This window comes from Chelon labrosus, assembly GCF_963514085.1.
Source record: "Chelon labrosus genome assembly, chromosome: 9".
Classification (NCBI taxonomy): Eukaryota; Metazoa; Chordata; class Actinopteri; order Mugiliformes; family Mugilidae; genus Chelon; species Chelon labrosus.
In genome coordinates this window covers 29871824-29890653 of record NC_140359.1, presented here as the reverse complement: position 1 = coordinate 29890653, position 18830 = coordinate 29871824, and the positions used below count along the sequence as shown (strand labels likewise).

The 18830-nt window shown below is 46.2% G+C and overlaps 1 protein-coding gene across 2 annotated transcripts; it reads right to left on the bottom strand.

The window, feature by feature from the left end:
- Positions 1 to 1174: 1174 nt before the first annotated feature.
- Positions 1175 to 18050, bottom strand: adam9a (ADAM metallopeptidase domain 9a). Of its 2 annotated transcripts, XM_084552485.1 has the most exons (24): positions 17545 to 18050; positions 14553 to 14653; positions 12937 to 12995; positions 12121 to 12199; positions 11624 to 11700; positions 9828 to 10035; positions 8921 to 8986; positions 8761 to 8832; positions 8262 to 8431; positions 7638 to 7719; positions 7277 to 7410; positions 6819 to 6990; positions 6414 to 6506; positions 6234 to 6338; positions 6063 to 6153; positions 5869 to 5974; positions 5610 to 5793; positions 5452 to 5532; positions 5248 to 5353; positions 4305 to 4452; positions 4103 to 4205; positions 3692 to 3721; positions 3272 to 3330; positions 1175 to 3186 (listed from the first exon to the last, which is right to left on the bottom strand). In XM_084552485.1, exons 1-24 carry the CDS (start codon positions 17621 to 17623, stop codon positions 3117 to 3119), a joined length of 2475 nt encoding a protein of 824 aa, XP_084408611.1. In that variant the 5' UTR covers positions 17624 to 18050; the 3' UTR covers positions 1175 to 3116. The 2 variants fall into 2 exon arrangements, with proteins under 2 accessions (XP_084408611.1, XP_084408612.1); XM_084552486.1 differs by lacking the exon at positions 3692 to 3721.
- Between the last annotated feature and the right edge of the window lie 780 nt (positions 18051 to 18830).

The following is an 18830-nucleotide window of genomic DNA, read 5'->3' as shown; positions in this document are numbered from 1 at the left end:
AATATTATTTTATTTATTTAATCTGGATTTATTTATTTATTTATTTTATTTTATTAAAAATTGAACGCAGTGGTTTAATACAGAATATAAATATAAACAGTTATCTGCTTTTAAATCTACGCTGCTTTGGTTCCAGGTCATTTATCGCACAAGAAATAATACATTAAGAAAATTAAAGTGAATATTTGAAAATGATAATAACTGTTGTTGACCTGTTACCCCTGACAACCAGTCACAACCAACAATTTTTAAACTTCATATCCTGTTAAACATTCATCTTCTCAGTAAGATGTTTGACTATGAACATTAAGAGTCTTTAGATGAGAGTTTGTTAGTGAAAGCTAAGACATGATGAGATGAGGCAAACTAATGATGATGATGATGAATATGTCGACCAATCACAGCCTCCTAACTTCACGCCGTTCATCGTGTTTTCCAGCCACAAACAGAGTCTGAGCGCTGCCGTCGTATTCCTGTGAACCTTTATTGAGTCTCCAACACAATCACAATCTGATAAAGTTCATTAAATTATTCAGAGTTTATTCCTCTTCACAGCAAGCAGCACCTGAACGCAGCACGAGTCTGAGCTCTACAGTGAAGAGCCTGCATCATGGCTGTTGCTATAGTAACATGAGGCCGTGCATGTAGAGCATCAGCTGGTAGTAACATGTGACAGGTTTACATCGGCAAAAACAAACAAACAAAACAAAAAAAAAGAATATCTGATATAAAACTTTATTAGAAAACGGTGATGGGACTCGGCGTTGCCACGGCGACGTCACACTGTCCTCGTTCACCTCATACACAGGTTAAGCATGAAGGTAACAGCAGCAGGTCTTCTGCTCCCATGGTAGTTGTGTCGCCCTGAGTTTGAGCTCTCAGGCTGAAGAAACACTCAAACCAGAACAGACTGTCCCACGTCAGACTCCCACGGGTTATAATTCATCCCAGTAATCCTGATTAATGATGCATTCATGTGTGAGGGAGGGGCTGGACGTCGTCATGTCTACTGGTTCATTATTATACTAACACGTTCTCTCCTACAGACGAGGAGCAGGAGGAATTTAATCCCACAATTCTGACTTTTTGCAGAATTGAAATGTTTTTTCTCAGAATTGTGTGAAAGAAAGTCACCCCCCCCCCCCGCCCCGCCCCGCCCCGACTCCGCCCCCCGTCCTCTTGCATACGTTCCTCACTGGTTTTAATCTGAACTCTAGCGACGTTGGACTCAACATGAACACTGATTAAGATCAGAGTGGACCAGAGTGGACCAGAGTGGACCAGAGTGGACCAGAGTGGACTTGTTAAAGGACCAGTCTGATGATTCTATCTGATGACGCTCCGACTCAAACCAACAGCAACAAACATCTGATTTAATCTGCAGAAGATGAAGCAGAGGAACTAAAGAACTAATGTGAGCTCCAGCTGTAGAGATAAAGGCGTGTTCCTATGACTGAGCTCAGCGTTGCTTTGAGTCTGAACATGAACCGTATAGAACATCCTACAGACTGTGTCCCGTTAAAGGTTCCAGTCAGCTGACCGTAACCTGAAGCTCCAGCTGCTCCGGCTCTTTAAATAACTTCAGGAACAAACACTGATTAGAATTTATTTTCTTTTTGGCATAAAGACGATTAAATGGCACACAGTTAGCCCTGACAGCAGCCGCTTCCATTCCTGACCAAAAACCTTCAAATGGTCCTGAAGCAGGAGAAAACATTTGGTTCAACGTGGAGCAGATCTCTGGTCAGTCTGAGTTTAACGGGTTCATTCAGACACTTCAACGTCGTCACACGTCTACGGATCAGAGCCGATGTAGACGGAAACATTATGACGGGTTGTTTCTGATGTTCCTCCACTCTGGAACCATCAGGAAATAAACTGAACTTTCATCCTGGAATAATCACTGACATGAAGTTTTCAAGTTTTATGCTAAACTAAGCTGCTATCATCAGCTCCAGCTGGTGAGCTAACAGCTAACATGCTAACACCAGTCAGTCTCAACCTGTTCTTCTTTAAAGGAACAGACTGGTCCAGATTTAAAGCTGATGGAGGTGGTCTGTGTTCTAGACCATGAGTCCACGTCTGAGGAACCGGATCCTCTGAGGACATGTTGCATACTGGGATTTTACAATTCTGCAGAGAGAGCGAGCGCCGGGTGTTGAAACCAAACGCACCTGCTCACAGGGAGGGAGGGAGGGAGGGAGGGGTGCGTTACATTCCTATGACAGTGCTGAGCAGAGGGGGAGTGCAAACAGACGGCACCAGTGCTTTCAATCAGGGACAGAAGAGACAGGAAGAAACAAGTGTCCTGGTTCAAGCCCCGCCCACTGTGTCTACAAACCAGCCAATCAGAGGGAAGGAACTGTAACTACATGACTAAACTACAACATATTAACTTATCATCATCCTATAATGTTTCAGGAAACATCAACAAACAAACTGTGACCTTTGACCTTCCAGACGTTTAGCGTCTCTTAGCGCCGGACGTCATTAAAACACGAGTAAAATATGTAAATAAAGACTCGTAAATGTTGGGTAGTAACAAGATGTACGTAACTGGTGACTGCGCTAACTAGCATTAGCTTATGAACCTGTTTATTAGCAAAGAAAGCTAGCAAGTTAACAAAGTAGCCACCATGCTAGCAGCGTTTAGCCTGGTAGCTAGCAACAGTTAATTAATGAGCTAACACTGATCTGTAGGTTCAGCTTGTAGAAGAAGTAGAAGCTGACGTGGAGGTAATTCATCATCTTTCACTGAAACTGATGATGATAAATTAAATCTGGTTGTTGAGTCATGTGACGGTGGCTGCTGTACTCTGATTGGCTGGTTTGGTCACAGAGCAGATGATGTAATACCTGACGGTTTGTCTCCAGACTGGACTTAAAGGAAAGAAAGAGCGTAGAGGACGTTAGCTGCTGGGGTCCCGTCCCGCCGCCGTGTCCTACTACAGGTGTACCCGTCCAGCTGGTAGTCTGAGCGTCGGCCATCTTGGCGTTAATCGTCTCTGAGTAGGCGGAGACTGAGCGTGAAGAGGAGGAAGAGGAAGTGAAGAAGAAGAAGAAGAAGAAGAAGGGGAGGGGTATCATCCAGGTGTAGTTGGAAGCCCTCTGATTGGTTAAACAGGTGGAGCGGGGGCGGGTCTTAGAGGCACCAGAGGCTGTGACGCAGCAGAGGGTTTGGGTTTCCTGAGGAGGAAACAGAAACGAGACGTTAATAACCTGAGCTGAGGTGACTTCATCTCTACAGCTGATCACTGACAGATGTTCTTACAGAGGAGGAGGAGGAGGCCTCAGCACGTGGGACGAAGGTGACTGGCTGGTTTCAACCACCTGAGAACAAAGACACAGCTGATCAGTGATGATGGAGAGTGACCTTTGACCTTCATCTGAAGCTACTGTAGGCCTCCTAGCCTCCCAGCTAACAGTAGCACTTCCTGTTTCTTCTTGTGAATAATGAATCCAAACTTCTGCCCCCTGCTGGTGCAGGACGTATCTACCAGCAGCTCATTGGCTGTCGTCTATGTGGTGCGTTCAAGTGCAGCCTTTCAGTCAGGAGACGCCAGAGTCGGCCTTTATTGTAGTTCTTTGATGTTAACAAATCTAAAAAGTCTCTTTATGTGTCTGTTAAAGCAGCAGCAGCAGCAGCGTTAGGTCGTTAGGTCATTAGTTTATTAGTGTGGGGGTGTTTTACCTCCTGTGGCGGCAGCAGCTGAGCGTGGTGCTTCACATGGAGAGAGAGCAGAGGATGTTAGGACTCAGTTCAGTTCAGTTAGTCTCAATCAACAGATCAACACAGACACAGACAGTCAACTGAACACACAGAGGGTCGACCCTGAACCTAAACCTACACAACTACTGAGGCTTCATCATCATCATCCTCCTGATCAGCAGGATCACAGGAGACCAACACACTGACTGATCCAGTCAACTAACAGCTGACTGTGTGTCTATCATCAGACTGGTCCTGAACAGAGTCTCTGATGAGTCTAGAGCCGTGACGTCTGTCACTTAAGACCAATAAATAAACTTTAACACAACCAGACAGAAACCTCTAAAGCCTGAGAACGATTCAATGTGAGAGGTCACTCTAAAATCAACTCACCCCGTCTCTGACGATGTTGTTGGCGTTGCCCCGGGCAACAGATGGAGGCTGAGCCCTGGGGGGCGGTCCTCTGCTGGGTTTGGATGAAGCTGCATCGTCAGCCCTGGAGACAAGGAGGAGACAGAGACACCACAGTGTGTACGAGTGTCCCTGAACGCAGCACGGCTCCAGTGTCTATGAGCTGAGGTGTGTTCACACTCACTGGTATCCCTGGGACCGCTTCCTGCGACTCAGCCCCACTCGTCTCAGCAGCTCGTTCCTGCGCAGGAAAACAAACGCACCCAGAGCGAGCAGAGGGAGGACGAAGAAGAAGAAGACCAGCAGGCCGTCTCTGAGGGACGTGTCCTTGTCTGAGGAAGACAGAGAGAGGTCATGTTAGCTCTGAGACGGGACGCCCTGTCTCTGGTGCGTTCAGATGTCTCTGATGCGTTCACGTGTCTATGATGCGTTCAGGTGTCTATGATGCGTTCACGTGTCTATGATGCGTTCAGGTGTCTCTGATGCGTTCAGGTGTCTGATGCGTTCAGGTGTCTCTGATGTGTTCAGGTGTCTCTGATGTGTTCAGGTGTCTCTGATGCGTTCAGGTGTCTCTGATGCGTTCAGGTGTCTGATGCGTTCAGGTGTCTCTGGTGTCTCTGATGTGTTCAGGTGTCTCTGATGCGTTCAGGTGTCTATGTTGCGTTCAGGTGTCTCTGATGCGTTCAGGTGTCTGATGCGTTCAGGTGTCTCTGGTGTCTCTGATGTGTTCAGGTGTCTCTGATGCGTTCAGGTGTCTATGTTGCGTTCAGGTGTCTCTGATGTGTTCAGGTGTCTCTGTTGTGTTCAGGTGTCTCTGATGCATTCAGGTGTCTATGTTGCATTCAGGTGTCTATGTTGCGTTCAGGTGTCTATGATGCGTTCAGGTGTCTATGTTGCGTTCAGGTGTCTCTGATGCATTCAGGTGTCTATGTTGCATTCAGGTGTCTCTGATGCATTCAGGTGTCTATGTTGCGTTCAGGTGTCTCTGATGTGTTCAGGTGTCTCTGATGTGTTCAGGTGTCTCTGATGTGTTCAGGTGTCTCTGATGCGTTCAGGTGTCTCTGATGTGTTCAGGTGTCTCTGATGCGTTCAGGTGTCTCTGATGCGTTCAGGTGTCTCTGACGTACCGTTCCACGTGGGTCCACTGTCCACGCTGCCGCCGTAGCCCGTGAGCTCACAGAACGGCGGCGCCCATCCGTACTCACAGTGACAGTTCTTGTTGCTGTTACACACCTGGAGACAGACACAGGTGGACAAGAGTCAGCTGACAGGCCTGATGGACAGAGAGACAGAGAGACAGAGGGACAGAGGGACAGGTGGACGTGTCTCACCCCGTGTCCGTGACATTTCTTCTCCACGTCACAGTCGTAGTTCAGGACGTCAGCGCTGCGACACTCAAAGTTGACACACACCTGAACACCACAGAAGAAGAAACTGAGCTTTCACTTCCTGTTCTCCGCCCACTCGTTCCCGTCCCTCCCCGTCTCACCTTGTTGTCCCCACACTTGGTTCCCTCGTTGACCATGCCCGGGTCGGGGACGTCCGACCCCAGCATGAAGTCCACTCCGTAACATTTGGCGCCGCCGATCGGCGTGCTGATGATCGACGGCTCGATGCCGAACACCGTCACCGACTGGACGTTGGAGCACTGCAGCTTCCCACACATGGCGTTTCTATGGAGACGGAGACGTACGTCAGGCAGGTGTGGGGCCAGGTGAGTCTGATTAAACCAGCGTCTCCATCTTTACCTGCTCTCACACTTCTTGTAGCCGTACGTCTGGTAGCCACAGTTACCGAAGCGATCTCCTTTACTGTTGACGTCTTTGAAACAGATCTCAGGAGCCGTCCTTGCCTCTGAGGAAGAGGAGGAGGAGAAGAAGAAGAGATGATGAGGAGTGAACCAGAGGTGTTGGACTCTGTGAAACCAGGAACAGGTTCGTACTTGATCCAAATATGTCCTGACACTGTCCGTCGTAGTGCTGACACTTCCCGTTGTAACAGTAGGCCTGCTGGTCCTTACAGGGCTGCCCGTTCTGAAACACAAACAGGAAGTGATGTATGAGGCTGATGAAGGTGTAGCCCCGCCCCTCCCTCAGGTGGCAACGTGTCTGACCTGGATGAAGACGTCGCTCTGGCAGAGGGACGAGGAGCCGTTGCAGTACTCGGGCAGATCACACTCGTCGGTGCTGGAGCGACACACCGTTCCTCCAGGTAGATACTGAACACAAACACCGCCGGTCACATGACATGAAGATCAGCTGACTCATGTGTCATGTGACCTGCTGAGCTTTACCTGACACTTGTAGCAACACTCTCCATAAGCACACTGAGCGCCAGACTTCAGCTTACAGGTCTGAAACTCACAGCAGGGGTCCTCCTCACACTCCTGCACACACACACACACACACACACACACACACACACACACACACACACACACCGTCGGATCAGAACCAACAACAGCTGTTTGTTGACGTGACGACGGTCGGTCTGTTGGGTCTCAGTGGGCGGAGCATCAGACTATTAATCTGAGGGTTCCTGCTCAGGTGAAGCCTTAGTACATGTGATCTTCTAACGTGGATAAATATAGAAACAAACAATAGAACCTACGGAACCACAAAGCATCATGGGAGCTGTAGTTAATAACTTCAGAGTTGTATTATGTTTACATTGAAGGTTATTAATTAAATCCAGAGACCTTCTGTGATCCACAGTCACACTCCTCCCCCATGTCCACCAGCCTGTTCCCACAGTAGGGGGCGCTGTAGGCCTCGTCGGGTCGGGGGACGTTCAGGAGACACGTCCCCCCCGTCAACAAGATCATCTTCTCAAAGTCATCAGCGCTGCAGCTGCTGAAGTTTCTGGATCCTCTGCAGAGAAGACGAGGCGTCAGACACTGAAGCTGCCTCGTAGATTAATAAACGTCTGGATGGAGCTTTACTCTGCGCTCACTGGCCACTTTATTAGGTACAACCGTGAAAACAACATGTGTACATGTGTTCCTAATGTTTTGGCGCTCTAGTCAGTGGTCTGGGCTAAAGAACAGGAACGTCATCAGGTCAATCACCTCCTTTCTCTGATTTAGATCAGAATGAGTTGACTGGTGTACCTAATGAAGTGGCCAGGGGCAGTGTCATGATGAACTGAGAGTCTTACGTTGCCCCAGAGTTCATGATGCAGGCGGCCGTGGGGCAGGAACACTCCCGCCCGTCGTCGTGGTTCATGCCGAGGTTGTGACCGAGCTCATGAGCGACGATGGAGGCGAACGACGGGACGTTGTTGTTGGTGAACTGGGACGGAAACAGAGGGAGAAACTTTAAATTACCAGCTTCACTGAACGCAGCGCTGAAGACGCAGTCATCTGACTAAATGCACCCTGGGAGCTGTAGTTGATTTATTTTACAGCTATTTACTTTAGGTTATTATTCACTGACACACTACAGATTTAATTGTTCGTTAGCGTTTGATGGAACTACTTTGAGAGGAGGATGGAGACTAAAGATCAGCTGGTTGTTACCGCGTTGATTCCTCCTCCATGACTCCTGGAGCACACGGTGGAGACGAACGCCATCCCTGCTGTCGGCCCAAAGTTCTTCTTCCTGGAGAGACACCATCATCATCATCACCATCATCATCACCATCATCACCATCATCATCATGATCATCACCATCATCACCATCAGTGTGTATATTCCATAGTGTGTGTGTTATTGCTGAGTCATGTTTGTTCAGTCCCATAGTCTGTATATAAATATGGACGATGCGTCTCCACTTCCTGTCGTTAGCAACACTGATGCTAGTTTCCCGGGGATACGGGCGGCGCCATCGTGCGACTTTAGAGTCGTGATATTGAAGCCCCGCCCACTCTTCCTCCAGACTCACTCATGTTTTAGTTTAATTAACACGACGCTCTGCTCTGCTGCTCTAATGTTGGACTACACACTGGCCACAGGACTGCTTTATGGAGCGGTTGGCATGGCAACTGGTGGTCGCCATGATGTCACATCCTGTTTCTATATATATTCTACTTAACATACTGCAGCCAGCCACCAGGGGGGGCTCTACTTGGAGGAGTCATGGCGTCCATCTATATACAGCCTATGGTTCTGGATGAGTCATGCTGAGTCATGTTGGTACTGACAGGATGAGTTGCGCTGAGTCATGCCGTCTCCGTGGCACCAGCTCCTTCTCTCTCCACTGGGTGAAGCGACTCAGCACTTCTCCGGCTGCTCCTTCGGTGTTGATCAGGTTCTGCTGAGTCCAGATCTCCAGACCGACCAGAACCACCCTGACGTTCAGCTGAATGTAGATCTGAACACACAACAAACACAACTTTATCTGTGACGGCCATCTTGAGAACAGCCACGCCAACTTCCTGTCCCTTCACAATAAGAGCCTGGTCCGACACACCCTCGAACACTTTGCCTTTAATCATCTAATCGTGTTTTTCCTTTGCTGTCACCAGATGAAGCAAACAAGGCGTCAGCTGATTAACAGCTGGATAACTGAGAACTCAGAGAACATCAGAACTAAAAGATCTGTTTTACATTCCTCTTGACTCTGATCAGAGGTCAGACTGGTGCTAGGGTAAAGGTCAGAGGTCAGAGGTCAGAGGTCAGGGTCCTGACAGAGATACATACACTGTCGATGAAGTTGGCCAGGTGAACCATCTCCTCTCTCACTGCTGTCTCGTTCTTGTTCTTGTAGTTGTACTGAGGAGACAAACAGGAAGTGTAAGAGAACGTGTGTCAGAGGACGCTGTTAGCCTAGCTTAGCATCGAAACGACGCATCGGTCTCACCCGCTCGTTGTCGACAACCAGCAGCAGCTCCACGTAGTGAGTCTTATGGAAAATAGCCCTCTTCATCTGGAGGTAACAAACAGATGAGCATCACAACAGGTCTACAAAGTCTAGATCTATGAAGTCTAGATCTATGAAGTCTAGATCTATGAAGACCAGATCTATGGAGACCAGATCTATGAAGACCAGATCTATGAAGACCAGATCTATGAAGTCTAGATCTATGATGTCTAGACCTATGAAGACCAGATCTACAAAGACCAGATCTATGAAGTCTAGATCTATGAAGACCAGGTCTACAAAGTCTAGATCTATGAAGACCAGATCTATGAAGACCAGGTCTACAAAGACTAGATCTATGAAGACCAGGTATATGAAGACCAGGTCTATGAAGTCTAGATCTATGAAGACCAGATCTATGAAGACCAGGTCTATGAAGACCAGGTCTACAAAGACTAGATCTATGAAGACCAGGTATATGAAGACCAGGTCTATGAAGTCTAGATCTATGAAGACCAGATCTATGAAGACCAGGTCTATGAAGACCAGGTCTACAAAGTCTAGATCTTTGAAGACCAGATCTATGAAGACCAGATCTACAAAGTCTAGATCTATGAAGACCAGATCTAAAAAGTCTAGATCTATGAAGACCAGATCTATGAAGACCAGATCTATGAAGACCACATCTACAAAGTCTAGATCTATGAAGACCAGATTTATGAAGTCTAGATCTATGAAGTCTAGATCTATGAAGACCAGATCTATGAAGATCACATCTACAAAGTCTAGAGCTATGAAGACCAGATCTCTCAAGACCAGATCTATGAAGTCATGACTCGTAGTCTACTGGTGTGTGTGTGTGTGTGTGTGTGTGTGTGTGTGTGTGTGTGTGTGTGTGTGAACACACCCTGCTGTGCGGTCGGTGCTGGATCTGCTCCGGGTCGTAGTGAGCGTGCTCCGTGGCGTTGTTGTTGTTGTTGTTGTGGTCGTCGTGCGGCGTCCCGCAGCCCCGAGGCTGTGATGTCACATCCTGTAGGCGGTACACCAGGTGCTGGTCGGGGGCGGAGCTCAACGGCTCGATGCCGTAGCTGTCATCAGAGAGATGTAACACTCCTCTGAAAACACAGAGACAGAAAGTATCAGCAGAGTTTTTCAGTCAGAGTGAGACCTCACGTTGGACAGATCTCTGTCTCTGTGTTTAACTGTGTGTTAGTGTGTATTAGTGTGTGTTATTGTGTATAACTGTGTGTTAGTGTGTGTTATTGTGTGTTATTGTGTATTACTGTGTGTTAGTGTGTGTTATTGTGTATTACTGTGTGTTAGTGTGTGTTACTGTGTGTTATTGTGTATAACTGTGTGTTAGTGTGTGTTATTGTGTGTTATTGTGTATTACTGTGTGTTATTGTGTGTTATTGTGTATTACTGTGTGTTAGTGTGTGTTACTGTGTGTTATTGTGTATAACTGTGTGTTAGTGTGTGTTATTGTGTGTTATTGTGTATTACTGTGTGTTATTGTGTGTTATTGTGTATTACTGTGTGTTAGTGTGTGTTACTGTGTGTTATTGTGTATTACTGTGTGTTATTGTGTGTTATTGTGTATTACTGTGTGTTAGTGTGTGTTACTGTGTGTTATTGTGTGTTATTGTGTATTACTGTGTGTTATTGTGTGTTATTGTGTATTACTGTGTGTTAGTGTGTGTTATTGTGTGTTATTGTGTATTAGTGTGTGTTATTGTGTGTTATTGTGTATTAGTGTGTGTTATTGTGTGTTATTGTGTATTACTGTGTGTTATTGTGTATAACTGTGTGTTATTGTGTGTTATTGTGTGTTAGTGTGTATAACTGTGTGTTATTGTGTGTTATTGTGTGTTAGTGTGTGTTAGTGTGTATAACTGTGTGTTATTGTGTGTTATTGTGTGTTAGTGTGTATAACTGTGTGTTAGTGTGTGTTATTGTGTGTTATTGTGTATTAGTGTGTGTTATTGTGTGTTATTGTGTATTAGTGTGTGTTATTGTGTGTTATTGTGTATTACTGTGTGTTATTGTGTATAACTGTGTGTTATTGTGTGTTATTGTGTGTTATTGTGTGTTAGTGTGTATAACTGTGTGTTATTGTGTATTATTGTGTGTTATTGTGTATTATTGTGTGTTAGTGTGTATAACTGTGTGTTATTGTGTGTTATTGTGTGTTAGTGTGTATAACTGTGTGTTAGTGTGTGTTATTGTGTGTTATTGTGTATTAGTGTGTGTTATTGTGTGTTATTGTGTATTAGTGTGTGTTATTGTGTGTTATTGTGTATTACTGTGTGTTATTGTGTATAACTGTGTGTTATTGTGTGTTATTGTGTGTTATTGTGTGTTAGTGTGTATAACTGTGTGTTATTGTGTATTATTGTGTGTTATTGTGTATTAGTGTGTGTTATTGTGTGTTATTGTGTATTAGTGTGTGTTATTGTGTGTTATTGTGTATTACTGTGTGTTATTGTGTATAACTGTGTGTTATTGTGTGTTATTGTGTGTTATTGTGTGTTAGTGTGTATAACTGTGTGTTATTGTGTATTATTGTGTGTTATTGTGTATTACTGTGTGTTATTGTGTGTTATTGTGTGTTATTGTGTATTATTGTGTGTTATTGTGTATTACTGTGTATTACTGTGTGTTATTGTGTATTAGTGTGTGTTATTGTGTATAACTGTGTGTTACCTGAGGCCGTTGCAGACGCTCATAGCGACGCTGGATCCCTCCATGTCCTGAACGTAGCCCTGATAGTGACAGTGGTCCTGGAACACAGAGAAGATCTCAGCGCCACCAGCAGGGGGAGCTACTCACCTCCACCAATAACTACTACTAAATAAAAACTTCTTCTTCTTCTTCTTCTTCAATAACAACAAACTAAAAACCATCCTCGTCCTCGTCCTCATCTTCATCAACAACATAAATAAATAAGGACCTTTCTCATCTCAGAGGGGGAGACCTCGTGGTAAAGAGAGCAGCAGGTCAGACGACAGGAAATAACTCAGCAGTTACTAACACACAGAGAGAACTCCCAGCATGCATCACTCTCTGAGAAAATCCTGCTTCAATAAAGCTTCAGTGTGACTCAGCGGTCTGTCTTCCTGGGCAGAGTCTGACGGTTCTGTCCAGAGCAGAGACCGTGCAGCTGATAGGACGTGGGGGCGGAGTCACATGACGTCAGTTACCTGGACAGGTGGTCTGGATGTGACCAGCGAGCCGCTCTGACTGTAGGAGAACACGGTGAAGTCTGGAGGGAGCAGCAGCCTGAAGATAAGAGAGGAACGGAAACTCATCAGATCAGATCCTTTCAGATCATCTCAGGTCGTCTCACATTATAAGATCCTGTGATCACAGAGCCTGGACAGCCTGGATAGCTCAGTCGGTAGAGCATCAGACTTTTAATCTGAGGGTCCAGGGTTCAAGTCCCTGTTCAGGCGTCTTTATGAGAGTCCCCCTGAGACCATCAAGAAGAGGAACCAACATCCTCCACATGTTAGTGTTTTGTGTAGTACAGTTGTCTGGAGTCTTTGGGGCGGGGCTTAATGTGGTGAATGATGTCATCTGAGCCCCGTGGAGATAAATTAGTTAAACGAACCAAACTCTTGATTCTGATAAGAACTGAGTCTGGATGTTAACGCTGTGGAAAGCAAGCAGAACCTGAAGTGTGGTCATAGTGAAGAGGAAAATGTTTTAACACACATCTTCCAGTTCATGGCGTCATTTCTGGAGGTCTGGTTGAATGAATCCTTGGTTCAGCTCTTATTCATCATGATCTCAGTCATGTTTTTATCTTTGTGTCATTTAATCGTTGTGACGTCTGTCCAACATAAAACGAGAACATCTGTTATCAGCTGTTATCATGACGACGACGTCCTGGTTCATCGTGTCCTTCAACATGAGTCAGACACAGATTCATTCTAGTCCTCAGTGTCTGACGTCCTCCATCACTAGAGACACGAGGACACGTAGACAGTATTATCATCAGTGAGACCAGGACTTACTCGTTTCTCTCCAGGTGGACGACGTGATCGTTTCCATTCACGCTGATGATATAAGAGACCTGCAGAGACAAACAGAGTCAGAGACAAACAGAGTCAGAGACAAACAGAGTCAGAGACAAACAGAGTCAGTAAAAACCGTCCAGAGAGTTCATTCATCAAACGACCACTCACACTCCTCAAGAAAACATCTTCTAGATCAGAGAGTAGAAAACACCCTGATAGCAATGATATCATTCTGAACTCATTCAGCAACCCCTTGACTAGACCTGGACCAAGAGTTTAGAGAAATACCACAAAGGTTCTAGTAACAATAGAACCAGGCCCACTCTCCATCTGGACATGTGGAGAACCAAAGAACCCAACGTGTTCCACGTTGGGTTCTTACCTCTTGAAAGTGAATCTGGCTACAAAATCCTACTGATTCCACTACAGGAGGCAACGTACACACAATTCAACCTTTGGACATTTTATTTCTCCTGGACATCATCACATTCTACCATTGTGATCATTATACAATCCAGAAGAAGATGGAGATTTCCTCCATGGTGTTCACACATGGAACTCCCCAGGGAAACCAGTCACCAAGGCATGCTACATAGCAATGCTAAGCTGCTACATATCAATGCTAAGCTGCTACATAGCAATGCTAAGCTGCTACATATCAATGCTAAGCTGCTACATAGCAATGCTAAGCTGCTACATATCAATGCTAAGCTGCTACATATCAATGCTAAGCTAACTGTTACTACTAGATGGCTGTATTGTGTTTATAATGTGTAGTACCACCAAGGCACAGTGGAGCAGAGAGGATTGTGGGTAACGTTGCTCTCATATTTACAGGAACTATTTCTAAAATAAAATATTTGAATCAGTAACAAACAGACTTTTTATTCCTTTCTGGAATCATCTCCGTCTGTGTTTGTGCTACTTTCCTCTTCATCACTAACTTTCCTTCGTTGTCATGACGCCAACACCAGAAGCAGCAGACCGACTCCAAGGTCACCTGAGCCTCCGCCTCACCTGCCAGGTATCAGCAGCAGCTAGCAGCAGGTGTGTCATTAGACTGAACACACACAGACAGGTGGTGTGTGTTTGTGTTAGAGGTGAGTGAGGACAGGAAGTCAGCGGTGGCCTCCGTCATCCAGCTGCTCCTCTGTCCTCCAACACAGCAGGGGTCAGAGGTCACTGCTCAAAGCTGGACCCAACGTTAAAAGACCCGACGATCTACTCTGATGTTTATCTTTATTCTGTTTCACTCAGACGGAGAGTCTCTGTCCTCCAGGTCAGGACACATCCACAACACCAACATTAACAAAAAAACAACGACTATAAACTATTCAATAAAAACTAAACTCATATAGAACTGAAGGAGGAGGAGGAGGAGGAGGATGAAGAGGAGGAGGAGGAGGAGGAGGAGGAGGAGGAGGGGGAGGAGGAGGAGGAGGAGGAGGGGGAGGAGGGGGAGGAGGACCCTTGCAGCGAGAATTTCTGTTAAACATCACCAGGAAGTTATTTCTCCAGAGACGACGTCTGAGTCCAGACTAGTTTTAATTAAATCCATGTTCAGTCAACGATCGTAGAAGTTTTTAAGAACTGGAGAAAAGAGGTTTCAGTACCTGATTGGGCAGCCGTCCGTTCACGTCCCTCCTCAGCCGGCCTCCTATTGGTCGAGGGACGGTCAGCTGATAGGAGGAGAGGTGGTCTGTCTGCTGAGAGTCTGCAGGAGGAAGCAGACGATCAGTGATTGATGAGGGTCCTGTTTGTTTGGTGAATAATTTATTAGACCTCCATTAACTAATGCTAATGCTAATGCTAATGCTAACGCCAATGGAAACTCAACTCACAACAAGGCTGTAAATGTAATGTCATTTTAGGTTCCTGTTCCTCCTCGTTCCTGTTTCTAGTTTATGATACTGAATAAATAATGAAACTAAACCTTTCACCTAGAAACAGGAAGAATCTCAGGCTGCTTCTGAACTGGATCCTGGATCTGGTCAAATATAAATAAATATAAATAAATATAAATAAATATAAATAAACATAAATCTCTGGATCTTGTTTTGGTTCCATGTCGACAGACGACACACGTCCTCACTAACACAGTGTTCTTCTTCCCTCCATCTGTTCCCAGCACAACATGGCAACCAAACCTGGGGTGTGTTAATCTGTAACCACGGCAACGCCTGCAGCCCACGCTTAACGAGCTCTCCGTCTGGTCGTAGTAAAACAAAATAAAGTCTAGATGCCCCCCAAGCAGCTAGCTACAATGCTAACAAATGCTAATTTCTGTGTTTATGTCTGTTTGATCTCTGACATTAAGTTTAATTTCTGTTTCTCTGGATCGCCCCCTGGTGGCTGGCTGCAGTAAACAGGTCATAAGCCCCGCCCCCTCTATGTTACGCTAACCAAACACTGTAGCCTTGTCGGCCAATAGAAAGACAGAGACGTGCTAATAGAGCTGCTTTAAAGTTTTTGTGTCGTTCAGAATTCTTCATAAAAACGTCACAAGAAGTCGACAAAGATCCTGAACAAACACGAAACACAAACAAATGATCCAGTTTTATATTACACACGTGACACTGGATCATTGTGTTGAGTCATTTCATGAAGATCTGGAGCTGTGTGTTTATTAGCAGGAATGTTCTTCACACTGAGTCTGAGGACGTGAACCAACACGCTGCGGTCTGATCAGACTGGAGGAAGTCACTCGTCACATTCCACTGATTCACAGGAAGAGACACAGAGACAAAGTGCTGACCAACAGGAAACTCCTCAGCTCTTCTTCCACTTTATTAGGAACACCACGAGTCTAGAGTCGGTCCCGTCAGAGCGGTTATGTAAAGTCTTTGTGTTCACATTAACGCCGGCTCAGCTGCTGTTTGTTTGTTTGCCTTGTTTACAGAATGAATGAATGAATGAATGAAGCGTTTATGAAGGTCTGAGGATCAGTGATCACCCCCCCCCCCCAGCTCTGAGTGATGGACCGAGGCAGGGCTCTAGGTTCTGATTGGCCGTCGTCAGGTTCGTTAACGAGGTCAGCTGTTCCTCAGGCCGGGTTTGTGAACGTCTTAACCCACTTGGCTGATCCACATCCAGAGCCGCCACTGATCCGGTCTGGAATGAGGAAGGAGGCGTTACGACGTCACCGCTGATTCTCAGAGAGGAGGAAGGTTTGAGGTCGACAGCGACTCTGGAGCTTCTCAGCTTTTAATTCAGGAGATATGAGGAATCAGATCAGTCCTGGACTCTAGTCTAGATTCAGGAGGGGAACATTTAAACTACAAAGAGACAAAAACACAACGTTGAAGTCGTCCAGTCGAGAGAAAACCAGAGATTTAAAACATTCAGAGGAATCCTGATGAAAATCTAGAGCCAGTGTCAAAATAATACGGAAGGAAATAACGAGAGAGAAAATCCAGAAACAACAACAACGCTGAAGAAACTGATCCAGAAACTGATCCAGAGAAACTAAAAACACAGTAGATCCAGAATATAAAGTCAAGAAAGAATCTGGATTCATCATATTTAAACCAGGTCTGAACCAGGTCTGAACCAGGTCTGAAACCAGGTCTAAAACCAGATCTGAACCAGGCTGAACCAGGTCTGAACCAGGTCTGAAACCAGGTCTAAAACCAGATCTGAACCAGGTCTGAACCAGATCTGAAACCAGGTCTGAACCAGATCTGAAACCAGGTCTGAAACCAGGTCTGAACCAGGTCTGAAACCAGGTCTGAACCAGATCTGAACCAGGTCTGAACCAGGTCTGAGGACCCTGACAGAGACTCTTAGATGATCTGGACTGGCTACCTGTCTCACCTGGCTGCTACAACATATACGTTAGCATGCTAACCATGTTAGCCTCCAAAGTTATTCAGTTTGAAACAGACGACCAATCAGGACCATGACTGAAACCTTGTCCCCACAGACACCTGTAAAAACTACAAGTCCCATGATGCACCTGGACAAAGTTCTATGAATCCCTCATGTAATGATCATCACTTTGAAACTTCAGAATTCATCCTCACCCTCGACGCATCGACCCTCACCCTCAGTGTCCCCCTTCCTCATCCTCCTCACCCTCAGTGTCCCCCTTCCTCATCCTCCTCACCCTCAGTGTCCCCCTTCCTCACTCTCATCCTCACCCTCAGCACATTCACCCTGACCCTCCTCACATTGATCCTCCCCCTCAGCGTCCCCCTTCCTCCCCCTGATCCTCACCCTCAGCGTCCCCCTTCCTCACCCCCCTCACCCTCAGCGTCCCCCCTCCTCACCCTCAGTGTCCCTCTTCCTCACCCTCAGCGTCCCCCTTCCTCACCCTCAGCGTCCCCCCTCCTCACCCTCAGTGTCCCTCTTCCTCACCCTCCTCACCCTGATCCTCACCCTCAGCGTCCCCCTTCCTCACCCTCAGTGTCCCCCTTCCTCACCCTCAGCGTCCCTCTTCCTCACCCTCCTCACCCTGATCCTCACCCTCAGCGTCCCCCTTCCTCACCCTCAGTGTCCCCCTTCCTCACCCTCCTCCCCCTCCTCACCCTTCCTCCCCCTTCCTCCCCCTCCTCACCCTCAGCGTCCCCCTCCTCACCCTTCCTCCCCCTCCCTCCCCCTCCTCACCTCTGCAGTGGGAGTTTCCACTCAGCAGCAGCAGCAGCAGCAGACAGCAGATCTCCAGCAGCTCCACTCTCCCTCTCATCTTCTTCTTCTTCTTCTTCTTTCTTCTTCTTCTCTGTAAATGTCACCGGACTCTCCCAAACTGTGTCCGCCTCCTCTTCCTCTCCTCTCCCTCCTTCTTCTTCGTGTGAAAACTATTCCTGTAGTTTTTCCTGTACTTGTTGTCTTCCAGTCGCCTCCCCCCGCGGATCCTCATGCTAAACGCCCCGGAGAGCTTTTCTTCCTCGGCCGAGCCATTCCAGTCTGACCCAGCGGACGAGAAGGTTAACGGACGTTAGCCGTTAGCCGTTAGCTAGCAGCCGGATCCAAGATGTCTGCCGCTGGAGTCTGAGTTGCTGTAGCCGTTAGCGGAGACACAAGTGCGGCTGGAGCAGAGTCTGTCCTCCCCGTTAGCTCGAGATTTCTTTCCGTGGAAACTCAACACAAACCAGCGACAAGTTACCGGAAACACCCGCTACATCCGGGGCGGCGTTTCAAAATAAAAGCAGCTGTAACTATCTTATTTTATCGGTCTCTCGTTTATTCTAAAGGTTCCAGTTTTATTTAACCAAGATCTTAAATAAACATTTAACTATTAAATACCAGTTAAATATAGATTTCAACATTCAGCTTCACTTTAAATAAACTCATGTAACTAGAAACAAGGCTGTAAACATGTTTAAGGTACAAAATATGTCGTTTACAAAATTATGTTATGAAACAATAATATAATAATACAAGTAGAGCTGAAATAGTTAATTAACCAGTTATTAACCAGAACATTACTACCGTGTCTTAATAAATAAAAAAAATAATAATACCGGCATTTCACGAAGTAAATATTTTGAATTCTGTTAAGATTTAAAGTTTTTTTCTTATTTTATTTGATTTAAAATTAAATGAACCTTTAAATAGATGTAATTTGCGTTTGTCGTAGGCTTTTATTTTACAAACGTTTAGAAGTCTGTTTCCGTTCCCGTTATCTCAAACAGGGATGCGCTTCAAATGCGCATGCGCCACTGTTCGTGTAGTACAGTACAGTAAACCGAGCGCTCCTCTCCTCGCTTCATAACTTAGTTGTAATTTGACATAAGGTGAAACCGCTCCGACCTTCACCGGAACACACCGGAACACACCGGAACACACCGGCACGTAACTCAAACTCAGCTCAGCCAATAGAAACGACTCCACAGTGGAGCCCTCTGATTGGCTGAAAACAGATCCCAATTAAAAGGACAGTGAGACGTTCA

What these genes read in the sequence shown, in the direction of transcription:
- adam9a (XM_084552485.1), bottom strand. Translation starts at nt 17,623, where the DNA reads ATGAGAGGGAGAGTGGAGCTGCTGGAGATCTGCTGTCTGCTGCTGCTG. An exon ending in AGCACCGACCGCACAGCAGG is followed by an intron (nt 8,987 to 9,827) that starts GTGTGTTCACAC and finishes TGTTACCTCCAG; the next exon opens with ATGAAGAGGGCTATTTTCCA. An exon ending in AGGCCTCCTCCTCCTCCTCT is followed by an intron (nt 3,187 to 3,271) that starts GTAAGAACATCT and finishes TTTCCTCCTCAG; the next exon opens with GAAACCCAAACCCTCTGCTG.